Genomic DNA, 18,254 nt, shown 5'->3' with positions numbered 1-18,254 from the left:
CCTCCCCCAATCTCTGCCTGACCCTCCCCCCCTGCTCCAGCCAGACACCTCCCCCAATCTCTGCCTGACCCTCCCCCCCCTGCTCCAGCCAGACACCTCCCCCAATCTCTGCCTGACCCTCCCCCCCTGCTCCAGCCAGACACCTCCCCCAATCTCTGCCTGACCCTCCCCCCCTGCTCCAGCCAGACACCTCCCCCAATCTCTGCCTGACCCTCCCCCCCTGCTCCAGCCACAGACACCTCCCCCAATCTCTGCCTGTCGCTCCCCCCTGCTCCAGCCAGACACCTCCACCAATCTCTGCCTGACCCTCCCCACTGCTCCTGCCACAGACACCTCCCCCAATCTCTGCCTGTCGCTCCCCCCTGCTCCAGCCAGACACCTCTGCCAATCTCTGCCTGACCCTCCCCCCCCCTGCTCCAGCCACAGACACCTCCGCCAATCTCTGCCTGACCCTCCCCCCCTGCTCCAGCCACAGACACCTCCGCCAACTTCTTCCTGACCCTCCCCCCCTGCTCTAGCCACAGACACCTCCGCCAATCTATGCCTGACCCTCCCCCCTGCTCCAGCCAGACACCTCCGCCAATCTCTACCTGACCCTCCCCCCTGCTCCAGCCACAGACACCTCCGCCAATCTCTGCCTGACCCTCCCCCCTGCTCCAGCCAGACACCTCCGCCAATCTCTGCCTGACCCTCCCCCCTGCTCCAGCCACAGACACCTTCCCCAGTCTACAGCAGACTCTCCTCTGTCCACTCCCTCCATCTATGTGAACTGCTGATTGGGTTACAGCTTCCCAAGCAGCTGTAAGGAGGCGGGACTGTGACTGTACAGAGACCAGCTGATGGAACAGCTCAGTCCAATCAGCTGTGTCAGTGGTATTAAAAGGGTCTGATTATCTCTCCCTCACTGCAGCAGTGCTGACAACCCGTTCACATGTAGCTGACCACCATTTTTATAGCGCTTCTGCAGTGAGGATCAGAGCATTGTTATAGCTCTGGTTCCCTGTGAACAGGTTGCTGCAGTGAGGGAGGAGAGTCATGCAGAAACTGGGGGTGGTGTCTGTTGTAACATCACTGACTAGACTCTGCCAGACAGGAAAACTAGTGGGCTTTTCACCAGGGCTGAGGAGTCAGCAAGCCAAACCTCAGACTCCTCAATTTCCATGACAGCGACTCTGACTCCCTCATACATGGCTCATGATTAAGTGATAAATTTACTGTAGCACAGATTCATCTCATCTAAAAGTTTAGACCCCTAGATCAGGAATAGGACAGACATTTATAGGACATTTCATAACTTTCCCAAATTCTTATGAAAAAATATTCCCCACAAACTGCATTGAACTACTGTACCCAATTTATTATATATTTTAGGAGTCGAGTGGGCTCTGACTCCACGGCCCTGCTTTTCACCAGCTCCTCAGGAGAGAGGCTGGTCGCTTGGCATGTCTGTATCTAGGCAATGGAGCAGAATGGTGACAGGGAGCAAATTACTAACTGTCAGCATTCTGCAGCCTAGGTACACCCAGATTACACTACATGCCCGGACAACCCCTCAGATTCTAACGGTTTTGTATAGATTTACATTAATTTTCAGATGGACTAAAACAGCAATAAAGAAATGTTTTTATATTGCCTATAAACCAGATATCTAAGCGGGGAGGATCCGAAAGATATAACCCCAAATTTACTAACATTTGGAACATGAGAGCAGGAGTGCCTGGCTATTATAAGTGACACATTCTCCTTTTTATTTACTTAGCATTTTTTTTATTTTGCTATTTTTTTATTTTTTTAATAAAGAAACTCCAACTTTGAAGTGCAGTATAAATATAAGAGGATTTCTAGATCCTGGTTTGAGTCCGATGCAAAAAAATAAATAACAGGAATGGCTCCTCCACGCGCCGAGGACACAGGAGGGGCTGCAGCTTATTTCTTCGCGCTGTCCTTGGCCTGTTGGTCTTTAGCGGAGCAGACGGCGCTCAGTTTCGCCAACATCTCCTTAGAGGTCACGTTCTCAGATTTAAACACCAGCCGCTCACCGTCACCTGCAATCAGGAGAAACATCGGTTCAGTTTTAGAGATAGGATTTCATATAGGACCATCCTACAGCTTATACAAAGCTAGATTTAAAGGGGTATCCTGATGTGGGGCACTGAAACACACACTGATGACCAGGATTGGGGTCTCATGTCCCTTGTTGAATGAAGCAATAGTGGCATGGCCGACGGAGAGAATCAAGCAACGTCCTGGGCTGTCAATACCGTATCGACCACTACTCTTTGTGACAATGGGGGGGGGAGGGTTTAGAGGTTGGACACCCACCAATCTAGCAGGTATGACCTATGGAGTGGATAGCTGATAATTACCCAAGTTGTTTGCTTTTTTCTTGGACTGGATCCTCTCAAAAATCCTCCTCAGAAATCATTTAAAAAATGCCTTGAAAACACTTCCCATTCAATTCAATGGAAAATCCACTTTAGCTGTTCATATGAGTTTGTGTAAAGGTTTTTTTTCCCACTTTTCTGAAGAGGTTTTTAACTAGTTCAAGACTGGGCCATATTTCCCCCCATTCCCAACCGGGTACATTTTTCGGTTTTATCGTGTATGAGCTTTTAAACAGCTTTTCTTTTAAAAAATTCTCTTTTTTTTTTTTTTTTACTTTATTTCACTGTCACCCATACGGGAGACCTTTGGGGGTTCAATTAAATATATTAATACATTATTTTCATTGCCAATTTCCAATTTAACTAAGGCAATTAGCCAAAGGAACACTTGAAATTCAGGCTCCTAGCTGCATCGGTCTCCTAGGACCCAGCAGCTCCCGCTCCCTCCCTACACCCTGTGCTGAGCTTTTAGTGCTTCCCATTATGTATATACAAGCGCTGTCTCAGCACTGTGTATACAACGATGGAGAAGGCAAACATGGCAGTAAACCATGTTAACCTTTTCTATCAGGAGTTTGGCTGTATCTGACTGACAGCTGCCCACCTGGTTCAGCGGTGTATAATAGAGATATATATATATATATATATATTATATATATATATATATAATCTATCAAGAAGGCAAACACAGTAATAATCCATACTCCTCTTTTTTCTCAGGGGAGTCTGGCTGTGTCTGACAGTCAGCTCCTCGTTCCCACCGATGTACAATCTCGTAGAAGCAGCTCCCTGCACAGACATTTTAGAACGTCACTGCAGAGTAAAGTGTGGACCACCCAGACATTTATAGTCTATGAGGCGCTCTAGAAGTAATTAACACCTAGTGGAAAGAGAAAAGTGAATGGCACTTCTCTGAAGTAGATCCTGATGGAATCTGCTCCAAGTTAGCACTGTCAAATCAAAAGAACGCAAAAAACACTTTAGGAAAAAAAAAAATTGTTCCAAACTGGTGCCGCTGCACTGATTTTGGAACAGATTTTCTCTGTGCCCCACTGTTCCAAAGTTATGTTCCCTCCTGCTAATAAAGATGCAAACTTTCCCACCAACCAACTGGGTGTACATCACAGAACTTCTCTGTGAGCATTTGTTTTTTCGCCTCTATGACAGAAGTTCTGAGGTATACACTAAATTTTCACAGATAGCACTTGTACCTATAATATTCTTTTGGACTCTACACAAGTCTGAATTTTTCTTCGGACTGAGTGGTCCATGGAAAGACGACGAAGACATATCTGATTTTGATCCAAGTGATCAACCTGGGCAAACTCAACCTGGGCAAACTCAACCTGGGCAAACTCAACCTGGGCAAACATCGGTCGTGTGAACCTACAGTGGGGCACAGAAAAAAAAAATTCCCAGAATCAGAGGAGCAGCAATCACTTTGAATGAAAAATCCAGTGAAAGGTTCTCTTTAAAATGGCTTCAGGAAAAGGATAACTCCTCCAAAAGCAGAACATCTCCCATCTCCTGCAGTGGCTTCGGTTGTTTTTGAAAACTTCAAAAAACTGTGTAAATATATGAGAATCTAAGCAAAAACTGAAAAACCAAAATGTAGTCCAGCATCGACACTTCACACGTTCCTCTGCCAAAGTTTTAGGGTTTTTTTGCATTGTTGAAAAATTATCTTCTCCATAAAAAAAAAATAATTAAATCTAACTAAAAAAATGCTTTACAAGTTGTTGCATTATGTAGTTATGTAGATAGGCATGATGGGAGTCGGCCTAACGTTTTTTTTTTTAATAAGCAAACATTATAATACCACAATATACAGTGATTCTGTGGTTCTATACTGTGTGACACCACGGTCTGTACATGGGAGTCAACCTATTACATGATGTGTCTGACATGTATGTTTTTTTTTTGTATTTAGTTTTATTGGATAATTATTTTTTCTTGTTCTAATGAGCTTTCAGATAAAATACACTTCTCCCAGGGTAGGTCGTCATTAACTTCTGAAACTTACCAAACAAAATGTCTACTATGGGCTCGGAGTTGTCATGCCTCACATCAACATCTATCTTGCAGTTTATATTTGTGGTGCGGATTTTTTTGGAGTTGATAACTTCCAAAAATTCTCTGCAAAAGAAGCATTAAGACATATAGATAAATATATCAGGCAAAATGTGACTACATAAATCAGGGCCTTACTAGCCATGTTGTTCTATAAGGCCATGTGAATACTATGCAGATTTCTGCAATGGCCTGAGATCTGATGAAAATCAATGAAAGAAAATGCTCAGTGTGAGGATGAAGATCATGGTGTTTGTCTAGGTCACATAGTAACAGGGAAAAAAACAAAAGGCTTCCCCTCTTCTGGACTGTCACCGCACCTCCTCCTCACTGCTGCATTACCTGTCAGTCTGCTGGGACCAACATCCAGGGGATGAGGGGGAGGCGACATGGAACCACTGCAGCCAATCAGCGTGTTCACATTTCGGCCAAGTCAGAATAGGCCTGGGACCACAAGGTGATGTGTCACGCAGCTGTATGCTCAGAAAAATTGTGACCTGAGGTCATGTGAAAAAAATGGTCAAGTCGCAGTCCTTCAAGTCGCAGTCCTTCAGAAATGGTTGTGCAGTGGTGGCATACCTCTATGGATATGAGGCAGCCACGCTACACGTAGAGAAGGCAGAGAACGTCTCTGCCTTCCTGATTGCTATATATACAGCTCTAAAAAGCAATATATATAGTGAGTAGTGTTGAGCATTCCGATACTGTAATATCGGGTATCGGCCGATATTCGCGGTATCGGAATTCCGATACTTAATTCCGATACTTTTACAATATCGGATACCGGAATCGGAAGTTCCCATAATGCCTGCGCTCTGCAGTGTCTGTGAAGGATGACAAGTTGGATGGCAGCGCGATCCAGCCTGTCATCAGAATTCCATCCCAGCGGGGGAGAATTCTCCTGATTGTTTAAAAGCCGGCGGCTTTTAAACAATCACACAGCCCCATACTGCTTCCCCGCAGCCTCCCACCCCGATCCTCCGCTCCCCTCGCCACCTCCAATCCCAATCGTAAATTAGGACCGGGCGGGGAGCGCAGCACCAAGGAGCGAAGGACCCGGGCGGGGAAGCCGGCAGTGAAAAGACTTCACCGCCGGCTTTCCCGTTCTGTGCTGCGCTTTCCCGCCGGTTATTTCAAATGAACAGCTGAGGTATCAGGTGATGCCGATCAGCTGTTCATTTGAAGTCGCCGCGGTGCCCTCAGAGGGTTCATGTGAGTTCATGCTTGACTGCATGAACTCACATGAACTTTCCCACGGCCGCACAGGTCAGCCTCACCTCCCAGACCCGTCATGATTAGTGTGTGTGCGGGGTGTGTGTGCGGGGTGTGTGTGCGATGTTTGTGCGGGTGTGTGCGGGGTGTGTGCGATGTGTGCGGGGTGTGTGTGCGGGGTGTCTGTGCGATGTTTGTGCGGGTGTGCGCGGTGTCTGTGTGATGTGTGCAGGTGTGTGCGTGCAGGCAGACATAGGCCGATGTGACACTACTACTCCCATCGGCCTATGTCTGTCCCCCGTCCACTCCTGCCAGCAGGATCAGCTCGATGGGAGCAGTAGTTCCCATCAGCCTGATCCTGCTATTTAAATTGCCCTACTGTGTCCCCAATAAATGTTAAATACATGTCATTGGTGGCCAGTGGTTACCTAAAAGAAATTAGTTCATATATTACCTGTCCCCGCCGATCGCCACCTAAAATAAAGTAAAAAATAAAAAACTACACCTATACTCACCTAGACACCTAATTCCCCGAAGCCATCGATCTCCTGTAATAAAATATAAAATAATAAACCACAACCTTATCCTTACCCCTCCGTAGTAGTCCACGAGTGTCCCACGAAGATCTCCAGTTCAGAGCAGCCACATAGAATGTGACCGCTCTGAACCGCTGCCGCCGCTAGAATGACGGGGCCGTAAGGGTTCACCGGAGTTCAGGCAGCGCTGCTCCGGTTAGCTCCTTTACGGCCCTGCTGTATCGTGAGAAATTCCCACGGTACAGCAGTGCCGTAAAGGAGGTCTCCGGAGCTGCGCTGCCTGAATGCACTCCGGTGACCTCAGTCAGTGGCTCCCGCTGCCGGGAGCGGACGTGTTCCCGGCAGCGTGAGCTTACAGCAGCCATGACAGCTGTCACCATCTCCAGATGTGACAGCTGTGCATGGGAGATCAGCGCAGGAACGTGGACAGGTAACTATTATTTTTAGTAAACTAAGAATTAAATAAAATTGTGTGTTTTATTTCAAATAAATTATTTTTTTCTGGGTGTAGTGTGTGTTTTTTCTTTTTAACACTTTGTAGGTTAGTAATGGGGGTGTCTTATAGACGCCCATCATTACTAACCTGGGCTTCATGGCAGCTGGCGCTGACATGAACCCCACCACTATTACCCCCTGCCACCGCACCAGGGCAGCGTGGAAGAGCGAGGCTAAGTGCCAGAATTGGCGCATCCTATGGATGCGCCATTTCTGGGACGGCTGGTGTTTCTAGCCTGGGAGGGGGCCAATATTCATGGCACCCTTCCTGGGCTATTAATATCAGCCCCCAGCTGTTTGCCTAGCCTTTGCTAGCTATTAAAATAGGGGGGACCCCACGTCATTTTTTTTGGGGGGGGTCCCCCATTTTAATAGCTAGTAAAGGCTAGGTATTCAGCTGGGGGCTGATATTAGTAGCCTGGGAAGCTCCGTGGGTTTTACCCCCTTCCCAGGCTTCAAACATCTGCCCCAGCCGTCTGCTTAACCTCCGCTAGAGACTAAAATTATGGGGGATCCCACGCCATTTTTTTTTTAAATAAATCCTTTATTTTAACACTAAATGACATTTGAGGAGTTAATAAAGATGCAGTCCCTAAATTATTATTTATTTTTTAATTAATTTTTCCCAAAACTTTTGACGTGGGCTTCGCCATATTTTTGTATGCCAGCCAGGTACAACATCCAGCTTCTATGAACGCGCCATTTTCCGGGGTGGCTGCAGACTGCAATTTTCAGCGGGGGGGGCAGAAAGCTTGGGCCTCCCTGCGCTGCAGATTCCATCCCCCAGCTGTCTAGTTGTACCTGGCTGGACACAAAAATAGGGAGAAGCTCCACGTTTTGTTTTTTTTAATTATTTCATGAAATTCATGGAATAATTAAGAAAAAAAGGGCTTCCCTATATTGTTGTGTCCAACCAGGTACAAATAGGCAGCTGGTGGTTGGGGGCAGCCCGTTCCTGCCTGCTGTACCTGGCTGGACACAAATATAGTGCAAAGCCCCACGTCAATTTTTTTTTAATTATTTCAGGAAATTCATGAAATAATTAAAAAAAAATGCGTGGGGCTTCGCCCTATTTTTGTGCCCAGCCAGATACAACTAGGCAGCTGGGGGCTGGAATCCGCAGCGCAGGGAGACCCAAGCTTTCTGGGCCACCCCCGCTGCAAATTGCAGTCCGCAGCCGCCCCGGAAAATGGCGCGTTCATAGAAGCGCCATCTTCTGGCGCTGTACCCAACTCATCCAGGGCCCTGGTGCGGTGGCTCACTGGGTAATAAAGGGGTTAAGGCCAGCTTGGCATTATCAGCTGGCCCTAAGCTCATGGGGTCACGCCAATATTAGACATGACCACCATGAATTTCTAGTAAAGTATTTAAAAAAACACAACACCCAGAATAAAGTCCTTTAATTGAAATAAACACACAATTCTTTATTGTTCTAAATTAAACCATACTTACCATCACGCCCATTCCAGCTGAAGCCAACGATCTCCTGCAATAAAAGTAAAATAATAAAGCAACCTCATCCTTACCTTTCCATGGCTCCCACGACAGCTTCAGCTCTGCTACATCGAGATGACAGGCTGGACCGCAGCAGAACGCTGCCATCCATCCTGTCATCCCGCAGACACTGAGAAGCGCAGGCATACTTCCACTCCTCAGTGTCTGGCTGTGACGGCATCCAGATGAGCCGAGGTCATGTCCAATGAACTCAGCTCACCTCATGTACGTCACTGACAGCGTGGGAAAATTCTCCTGCACTCAGCACTTCAGCGTGAGAATTTTCCCACGCTGTCAGTGACGTGCATGAGGTGAGCTGAGTTCATTGGACATGAACTCGGCTCATCTGGATGACGTCACAGAGAGACACTGAGGAGCGCAAGCATGCCTGCGCTTCTCAGTGTCTGCGGGATGACAGGCTGGATGGCAGCGTTCTGCTGCGGTCCAGCCTGTCATCTCGATGTAGCAGAGCTGGAGCTGTCCTGGGAACCATTGAAAGGTAAGGATGATGTTGCTTTATTATTTTTCTTTTATTGCAGGAGATCGTTGGCTTCAGCTGGAATGGGCGTGATGGTAAGTATGGTTTAATTTAGAACAATAAAGAATTGTGTGTTTATTTCAATTAAAGGACTTTATTCTGGGTGTTTGTGTTTTTCTTTAACTTTGACTATGGGGTTAGTAATGGGGGTGTCTTATAGACGCCTCTCCATTACTAACCTGGGCTTGATGTCATCTGACATTATAAGCTGACATCAACCCCAGCCCTATTACCCCACTGCCACCGCTACAGGGCAGTGGGAAGAGCGAGGCTAAGTGCCAGAATTGGCGCATCCTATGGATGCGCCATTTCTGGGGCGGCTGACGGCTGGTGTTTCTAGCCTGGGAGGGGGCCAATATTCATGGCACCCTTCCTGGGCTATTAATATCAGCCCCCAGCTGTCTGCCTAGCCTGTGCTAGCTATTAAATTAGGGGGGACCCCACGTTATTTTTTTTGGGGGGTTCCCCCATTTTAATAGCTAGTAAAGGCTAGGTATTCAGCTGGGGGCTGATATTAGTAGCCTGGGAAGCTCCGTGGGTATTACCCCCTTCCCAGGCTTCAAACATTTGCCCCAGCTGTCTGCTTAACCTCCGCTAGAGCCTAAAATTAAGGGGAACCCCACGCCGTTTTTTTTTTAAATAAATCCTTTATTTTAACACTAAATGACAAGTACAGTAAGCAACACTGTCACAGTACTTCATATATATGTGACTGACATGTTTCTATCTATCTAATCTATGTGTGAAGCTCTATTCTGTCTGTTATAAATTGTCGGGTACAGATGCTGAATTGCCGGCCGGCTTTCTTAAAGAGACGGTGCATGAAAACACTAATATTTTTTTAAATAAATCCTTTACACTAAATGACAAGTACAGTAAGCAACACTGTCACTGTACTTCATATATATGTGACTGACATGGTTCTACCTAATCTATGTGTGAAGCTCTATTCTTTCTGTTGTAAATTGTCGGGTACCGGTGTATGCCGCTGATGAATTGCCGGCTTTTCATGTCATTCTACATTATTCTTAGTTGTTTTACTTCATGTAGAATTAACCTACAAGGAAAGAAAGGGTTTATTTTCATTCCGATATTTGTGTCCCATTGACTTGCATTGGTTTCCGGTATCGGAATCGGCGATATCCGATACTTTTTGGGTATCGGCCCGATCCAATCCGATACGATATTTCCTGATATCGGAAGGTATCGCTCAACACTAATAGTGAGGGCAAGCAGACGGCCGTAGGCTCTCTAATCCGAGAGAATTGGGCCAATAATGCTAATCACACTCTGATCAGAGTGCAATCAGATTCTCTAGGATAAGAAGACGATTGAGAAATAAAATTCCCATCTTCTCCATTCTGTCAGTGCGTGGAAATTGGACTGCACTCAGATGTCATCTGAATGCAGTGAAATGATTTCCACACACCCATTGACTTGCATGGCAAGTGCAATCCAAATGCTGGATGAAATTCAGGCATGCTGGGAGACTGTCAGAGGAAAAAAAACAAAAAAACATTAGCCCGAGTGCGATCTGATGCTTTACCGGATCGCACTCGGACCAGAAAATACACTTGTCGGCACAAGCCCTTATAGGAAGCGCTGTCCGTGCGTCCTCCTCCCACCACAGTGCTCCTGTGATCACTGGGTCTAGGGAGGGAGAAGGAGCTATTAAGTCCTGGAGGCCCAGTTTGCTCTGCTGTGCGCCAGGAGGCTACACTCCCCTGTGACTGGCGCTAATAAGCCAGCCAAAATGACGCCAATGTGTGAAATAAACATTTGCCTGGTCGGGAACATGGTTAAAACAGTGGCCGTTAAGGGGCCTTATTCCCTCACTGCCGTTTTAAAACGGCGATCAGGAAAAAGGCTGTAGAGTCCCTCAGAGTCGGAAATTCTCCGGTGTCTCGGCTACCCAGACCCTGGAGAATATAATTTACGGTCCCCAATCACGTGATCGCCGTGATTTGTCCCTGCAGTTCCAATGATTCCTCTCTCCTTTGACATGATATACCGTATTTTTCGGACTATAAGACGCACCCCAAATTTTGGGGTGGAAAATAGGAAAAAAATATTTTTTATAAGATGGGGGTCCATCTTATACTCTGATTAGGTATCTTACCTGGAGGGGCGGTGGAGCAGGGGTCACAGGAGGCAGGGTCCTTCAGGAAGCCGGGCCTGGTGCTGTGGCTGGGGTCTTGGGGCATGGGTGAGTGGTGGCTGGCCCTGGGGGCTTGGGAGATTGGTGGCTGGGACCCCGGGGCCTGGTACCGGGGCCGGTGTCTTGCTGTGAGTAGCGTGGCAGAGCGGCTTCCAGTGATCGCGGCCATCTTTCTGAAGCTGTGATCTGCAGGAAAATGGCCGCCGGCATGGCAGAGTACATGCACTGGCTCTGGCGGCAATTTTCCTGTAGATCAGCTTCAGAAAGATGGCCGCGTGCACCGGAAGCCGCTCAAAACAAGACACCTGCCCCCAGGCAGACACCTCTTCTGCAGCCGCTGATCCCACTCCACCACCACCAGTAAGTTACTTTTGGACCAAAAGACACATTCCCCATTTTCCTCCCAAAAAGTGCGTCTTATGGTCCGAAAAATACAGTACATGTCAGAGGAGAGAGAAATGATGCCCCCCGAATCTGATCCATCTCCCTAACCCTCCGTCATCTTCCTGTATAAAAAAAAAAAAAAAATGGCGGGTGCAACCTGCCAGCGGGTACTCAGAATTTAATAGGGAATTTTTCCTATCTGTTCCTTTTGATCAAAAGCAAAAAAATAACAAATCAAATCCCCTTTTGTCATGCCCTTCGTTAGATAAAAATTATAAAATGAAAAACATATATATTTTTTCCATTCTTTGCTGTTAAGGTTGTGTTGGGATTTTTTTCAAAAGTAAAGAAAAAACAAATGACGATTATCTGGCGACTAGTGTTGAGCGCAAGTGCTCGCTACGTGAGTTTGCATTGGGTACTCGGGTATGCACCGAATATCGCGGGTGCTCGAGTAACATGTTCGCCCCATATGTTTTGCAGCTGTTATACAGCCCAAAAAAAAAAAAAAAACGTGGAGATTGCCTGCAATACCCAGGCAATCCCAGCATGTTTTTTTTTTTTTTTTTGGGGTGTCTAACAGACACGAAACATGAGGGGCCTCTAGCATGTCACTCAAGGACCCGAGCACCCAATGCAAACTCGCGTAGCGAGCATTTGCACTCAAGACTAATGACAACATACTCAAAATGATGACCTAATGTTATCAAATTCTGTGTTGTACGTCTGGGTTCAAAATGCTCATTATACCCCTTGATAAAATCCTTGAGGAGTGTAGTTTCTAAAATTCGGTCTCTTGTGGGGGGTTTCCACTGTTTGGCGCGTCAGGGGCTCCCAAAACACGACATGGCGTCCGCGCGCGATTTCAGCCAATTTTGCGTTCAAAAAGTCAAAGTGCTCCTTCCCTTCTGAACGCTGCCGTGCGCCCAAACAGTGGTTCAAACAGTGTTTTTTCCCCCACATATGGGGTAACGGTGTACTTAGGGGAAAATGCATAACAATTTTTGGGGACCATTTTCTCCTCTTACCCTTGTGAAAATAAAAAATTTGGGGCTAAAAGATCATTTTTGTGTAAAAAGTTTGATTTTTTTTATTTTCACAGCTCTATGTTATAAACTTCTGTGAAGCACCTGGACGTTCAGGGTGCTCACCACACATCTAGATAAGTTCCTTGAGGGGTGTAGTTTCCAAAATGGGGTCACTTGTGGGGGGTTTCCACTGTTTAGGCACATCAGGGGCTCCCCAAACACTACATGGCGTCCGCGCTCGATTCCAGCCTATTTTGCATTCAAAAACTTAAACAGCGCTCCTTCCCTTCTCAGCCCTGCCGTGCGCCCAAACAGTGGTTTTCCCCCATATATGGGGTATCGTTGTGCTCAGGAGAAAATGCACAACAAATTTTTAGGTCTATTTTCTCTTGTTACCCTTGTAAAAATTAAAAAATTGGTGTCTGAAGTAAAATTTTTGTGAAAAAAAAATTAATTTTCATTTTTTTCTTCCACGTTGCTTCAGTTCCTGTGAAGCACCTGAAGGGTTAATAAACTTCTTGAATGTGGTTTGGAGCATCTAGAGGGGTGCAGTTTTTAGAATGGTGTCACTTTTGGGTATTTCTGTCATATAGACCCCTCCAAAGTCACTCCAAATGTGCTGTGGTCCCTAAAAATATAATATATATATAAAAAATGGTTTTGTAAATTTTGTTGGAAAAATCATGCTAATGTAAAGCAGACATGTGGGAAATGTTATTTATTAACTATTTTGTGTGACATATCTCTGACGCTGGCGGTCGCGTGACCTGTCACATGACTAAATGACGTCATGAAAGGTCCTTTTAGACCACCGCGAGTCGTAAAACAGACCAGACGCAGCGGGGAACATCGGAAGGTAAGTATAATCTTTATTTTTTACCATTTTTAGGCTATGTGCCCACGAAGCAGAAATGCTCAGGATTTTTCCTGAGCGTTTCTGCATCTCCCTGGCAGAAAAAAACGCGCATGCGGATTGTACATGTGTTTTTCCTGCCAGGGACATGCGGATGTGAAGCGTTCTTTACTTGCATTTCTGCATGCGGGTTGTCAAGCGCTTTCCAAGCGATTTTAGCATCACTTGGAAAGTGCTAGACAACTCAGTCACACTATATAAATCCATGCAAACAGCATGGATTTATATACGGTGACCCGAGAGAATTTCAAAAAATAAAAAATAAACCTATACTTACCTTCCGATGGCCCGGCGTGTGTTGCTGCGCTCCTGTGCTGGCTGCCGGCAGATCGCGGTACGCTGTACTGAAGGACCTGCCGTCACATGACTGTGACGTCACCGCAGGTCCTTCAGTCCTGCGCGATCTATCGGCAAGCACAGGGAAGGAGTCCGGGGGCCGCCGGAAGGTGAATATAATCTTTATTTTTTACTTTATTCTTGTTTTTACAGTTTCTATGGTACCTGGGTGTGGAGGAGAGTCTCCCGTCCTCCACACCCGGGTACCATCCGCACATTAGAACGCGCGAATTACGCACGTACAGATGCAGTCTTGCGGAATTGGCGCGTTCTAATGCAAGTCAATGGCGACGAAAACGCAGCACTTCCGCAAAATAATTGGCAGTGCTGCGGTTTTTTCCGCAACGATAATCCACAGCGGAAATTTCAGCAGCATGTGACAGCACATGCGGATTATCATTGGGGGACATGGCAGGCATGTGTTTAAGCATTTTTGCCGCTGCGGAAACGCTTAAAAAACGCATCGTGGGCACACAGCCTTATACTTTTTTTTTTTTTTTTTTTAACTATTAACTTGGTCACACTATATAAATTCACGCCGGTCGCATAGATTTATATAGTGTGACCAAGTTGTCAAGCACTCTTCCAAGTGATGCTAAAATTGCTTGGAAAAGCGCTTTACAACCCGCATGCGGAAATGTATGCAAAAACACTTGACAAACGCTTCTCCCTGGAGGAAAAACGCATGGGGATGTAAAATCCGCATGCGTTTTTCCTCCAGGGAGAAGTGGAAAAAATCTGCAGCATATCTGCATCATGGGCACATAGCCTGACAGTGGTCAGAATTGTAAAATTTAGCCAGGTCATTAAGGACATAATTGGCTTTGTCACTAAGGGGTTCAATAACCTGGTCCTGAACTATTTAAAGGGATTGTCTAGCTCTTAGGAGAGGTGATCAGACTGATGGGGGTGGTGGGCGATTAGCTACAGAGTAACATGTGCAGGACCCGGCAGCAGCCATTATGCAGCTGTGCAGATCCACAATTGATCAAATCCGGCTGACACTGACGGTAGAAACAGCGGATTGCGGGGCATCAGGTGTCGCACCCCACACAGGTGATACTGATGACCTATAGTAATAAGGGCTGATGGCTGATTGATTCGCCCGTGGGCATCTCAGTGAAGCGTCAATATCAGCCGGGCCGACATTTGTCTAATGTGTATGGGGGCTTAAAAATAGGCCATTAAAAAGTGCTGCACAAGCGCTTTATTTAATAAATATATATATATTAGTTTTATTATTCCAGGTTGTTGTGTATATATATATATTACACACTACCGTTCAAAAGTTTGGGGACATTCCATTATTTTTTAAAGAAAAGCACATTTTTTTTCAATGAAGCCAACATTAAATGCACTCTATACATTGTTCATGTGGTAAATGACTATTCTAGCTGCAAACATCTTGTTTTTATTGCAATATCTACATAGGTGTATAGAGGCCCATTTCCAAAAACCACCACTCCAGTGTTTTAATGGTACATTGTGTTTGCTAACTATGTAAGAAGGCTAATGGATGTTTAGAAAACCCTTGCACAAGTATGTTAGCCCAGCTGAAAACGGTTTGGCTGATTTGAGAAGCTATAAAATTGACCTTCCTTTGAGCTAGTTGAGAATCTGGAGCATTACATTTGTTTGTTCTATGAAACTCTCAAAATGGCCAGAAAAAGAGAACTTTCATGTGAAACTCGACAGTCTATTCTTGTTCTTAGAAATGAAGGCTATTCCATGCTAGAAATTGCAAGAAACTGAAGATTTCCTACAACAGTGTGTATTACTCCCTTCAGAGGAGAGCACAAACAGGCTCTAACCAGAGTAGAAAGAGAAGTGGGAGGCCCCGCTGCACAACTGAGCAACAAGACAAGTACATTAGAGTCTCTAGAATGAGAAATCGACACCTCACAGCTCCTCAACTGGCAGCTTCATTAAATAGTACACGCAAAACGCCAGTGTCAACGTCTACAGTGAAGAGGCGACTCCGGGATACTGGCCTTCAGGGCAAAGTGGCAAAGAAAAAGCCATATCTGAGACTGGCTAATAAAAGGAAAAGATTAATATGGGCAAAAGAACACAGACATTGGACAGAGGAAGATTGGAAAAAAGTTTTATGGACTGACAAATGAAAGTTTGAGGTGTTTGGATCACACAGAAGAACATTTGTGAGACGCAGAACAACTGAAAAGATGCTGGAAGAGTGCCTGACACCATCTGTCAAGCATGGTGGAGGTAATGTGATGGTCTGGGGTTGCTTTGGTGCTGGTAAAGTGGGAGATTTGTACAAGGTAAATAGGATTTTGAATAAGGAAGGCTATCACTCCATTTTGCAACGCCATGCCATACCCTGTGGACAGCGCTTGATTGGAACCAAATTTCATCCTACACCCGGACAATTACCCAAAGCACACCCCCAAATTATACATGAACTATTTAGGGAAGAAGCAGGCAGCTGGTATTCTATCTGTAATGGAGTGGCCAGCGCAGTCACCAGATGTCAACCCCATTGAGCTGTTGTGGGAGAAGATTGACCGTATGGTACGGAAAAAGTGCCCATCAAGCCAATCCAACTTGTGGAGGGGCTTCAGGAAGCATGGAGGTAAATTTCTCAAGATTACCTCAGCAAATTAACAGCTAGAATGCCAAAGGTCTGCAATGCTGTAATTGCTGCAAAGGGGGCATTCTTTGACGAAAGCAAAGTCTGAAGGAGAAAATTATTCTAATAAAAATCATTATTTCTAACCTTGTCAATGTCTGGACTATATTTTCTAATCATTTTGTAACTCATTTGATAAATAAAAGTATGAGTTTTCATGGAAAACACAAAATTGTCTGGGTGACCCCAAACTTTTGAACGGTAGTGTATATATTACACACACACACAAAAAAATATTACATGACAACCTGGAAAAAATACAATAACACTATGCAAAACCATAACAATAAAACCATGTCACAATTGCTCCATCTCCTTCATGCGCTTCAGATAAAAAAAAAAAAATGAAAAGCAATTAAATATCCACATGTGTGAATGGAGGCAATGACGACGGTAAAGACTGATTAAAGAAAGCTTTGGGGAAATTGTTGTTTTTCCTATTCTCCTCCCCAGAAAGAGTTAATGACAGTAAACCGAAAAGTGACAAGTACCCAAATCCAGCAGCGGTGGCCCCTGCACACGGCCCCAGCCCCGGGCTCACCTGGTGGACTGCACGTTGTAGCTGAAGGGGCACAGGCGGACACTGATGCTCCGCACTGCCTTTAACACCACGTTCGTGCCCTTGGCGGCCGCCATACTTGCTGCACACGGGGCCCCTGAGCTGCAGACTACAAATCCCAGAGTGCCCCGCTCACGCCCGTAGAGGAAGCTGATGGGCAGCGATGCATGTTGGGAAATGTAGTATCTGGCGCTGTGGAGGAGGCGGAGACATGGCTGGAGGAGGAAGCAGATGGGCAGTGAAGCATGCTGGGAAATGTAGTATGTGGCGCAGTGGGGGCGGAGACATGGCTGGAGGTGATGTGCGGTCTCCAGCTCCACAGACAGCAGTGAGCTGTGACTGCGGCGGGGTCTCTCAGTCATGTGTGCGCGATAAAAAAAAGCCGCACACCTGTGTGACCTGCGGCAGAGCCCCTTGTTCGCTGTCGTCTCTCACTTGGAGGGGTGTATATATATATATACTTTTTATGAACTGCATGAATTTGGGGCTAAAAAGTTGGGTTCCTTTAACAAATTTGAAGTTTGACCAAAAACATTTTTTGGGTTAATTTTGCCATTTTTTGTATTTTTCTGCTGATTGTGCAGCTGTTGTAGCGATACCGTATCTGGCGATAGATGACATTTTGATTAGTTGTTATTATATATTTTTAGGGCGGATTAGTGTCCAAAAAAACCCATTTCTAGCAGTGTGACTTAGTCTCGTGACGGCGTTTACTGATCGGGTTAATTAATTCTATACTTTGATTGATTGGACGTTTCTGAACGCGGCGATACCACGTGTTTTATTATTATTATTTCTTTGTTTTTCCTTCCATTGTTCCAATGGTGGAGAAGTGAGGGGTGATTTTAAGTTTTTATATTTAAGAAATATATATTTTTATAAACTTTTTTTATTTTCTTACTTTCTGTTAATCCCCTTAGGGAACTTGAACCTGCAATCATCCGATCCCTCATACTGTATACTGCAGTTTGTAGTGTAAATCTTGGTCTCCTTTGAAGCTCAATATATAGAGGAGCTTCCGCGGAGGAGTAAGATGACAGAGGCTCAGGCCTGAGAAAAATATTGCAGCATGCTGGGAGTGGTTCTGATAATCGGATCATGTGACTCATATAAGTCTATAGGTGCGTGTAAAATATTGGGCTGCACTCGGATGACATCTGAGTGCAGTCCGATTTATGCGGACTCAGACAATGGAAAGGAAATAAAATTCTCCATCTTCTCCGCACTTGGGAGACAATTCTCTCATGCGAGAAAATCGTATCACAGTAAACTGACATTCAACTATGATTAGAGCTTGATCCAAGTGTCATTATAATAATCAGTCCGATTTTCTTGCATGAGAGAATAATGCTCGTGTGACCCCGGCCTTAGACATTGACAGCAGCATTTAAATAGTTAATAACTGCAGCTGTATATTATCTCCTGAGCCACCTCCACATGCGATACCCCCACAATCATGCACATGTAGAAGATCTTGCATTAACCCCTTTACAACCC

General features: G+C 45.5%; 2 protein-coding genes across 2 annotated transcripts in view; one reads left to right on the top strand and one right to left on the bottom strand.

The window, feature by feature from the left end:
• The window catches only part of LOC141265862 (uncharacterized), a 1,005,842-nt gene that overhangs the window by 299,464 nt on the left and 688,124 nt on the right, over positions 1–18,254 (top strand). The window lies entirely within an intron of this gene.
• On the bottom strand, positions 606–16,932 carry MRPL53 (mitochondrial ribosomal protein L53). Its single transcript, XM_073676761.1, has 3 exons — positions 16,740–16,932; positions 4,408–4,520; positions 606–2,045 (listed from the first exon to the last, which is right to left on the bottom strand). The coding sequence occupies exons 1-3, from the start codon at positions 16,832–16,834 to the stop codon at positions 1,927–1,929; spliced, it is 327 nt and encodes a 108-aa protein (XP_073532862.1). The 5' UTR covers positions 16,835–16,932; the 3' UTR covers positions 606–1,926.

This window comes from Phyllobates terribilis, unplaced genomic scaffold (assembly GCF_046119375.1).
Source record: "Phyllobates terribilis strain yellow unplaced genomic scaffold, ASM4611937v1 Scaffold_4__5_contigs__length_816908805, whole genome shotgun sequence".
Classification (NCBI taxonomy): Eukaryota; Metazoa; Chordata; class Amphibia; order Anura; family Dendrobatidae; genus Phyllobates; species Phyllobates terribilis.
This window is presented reverse-complemented; position numbering and strand designations above follow the sequence as displayed.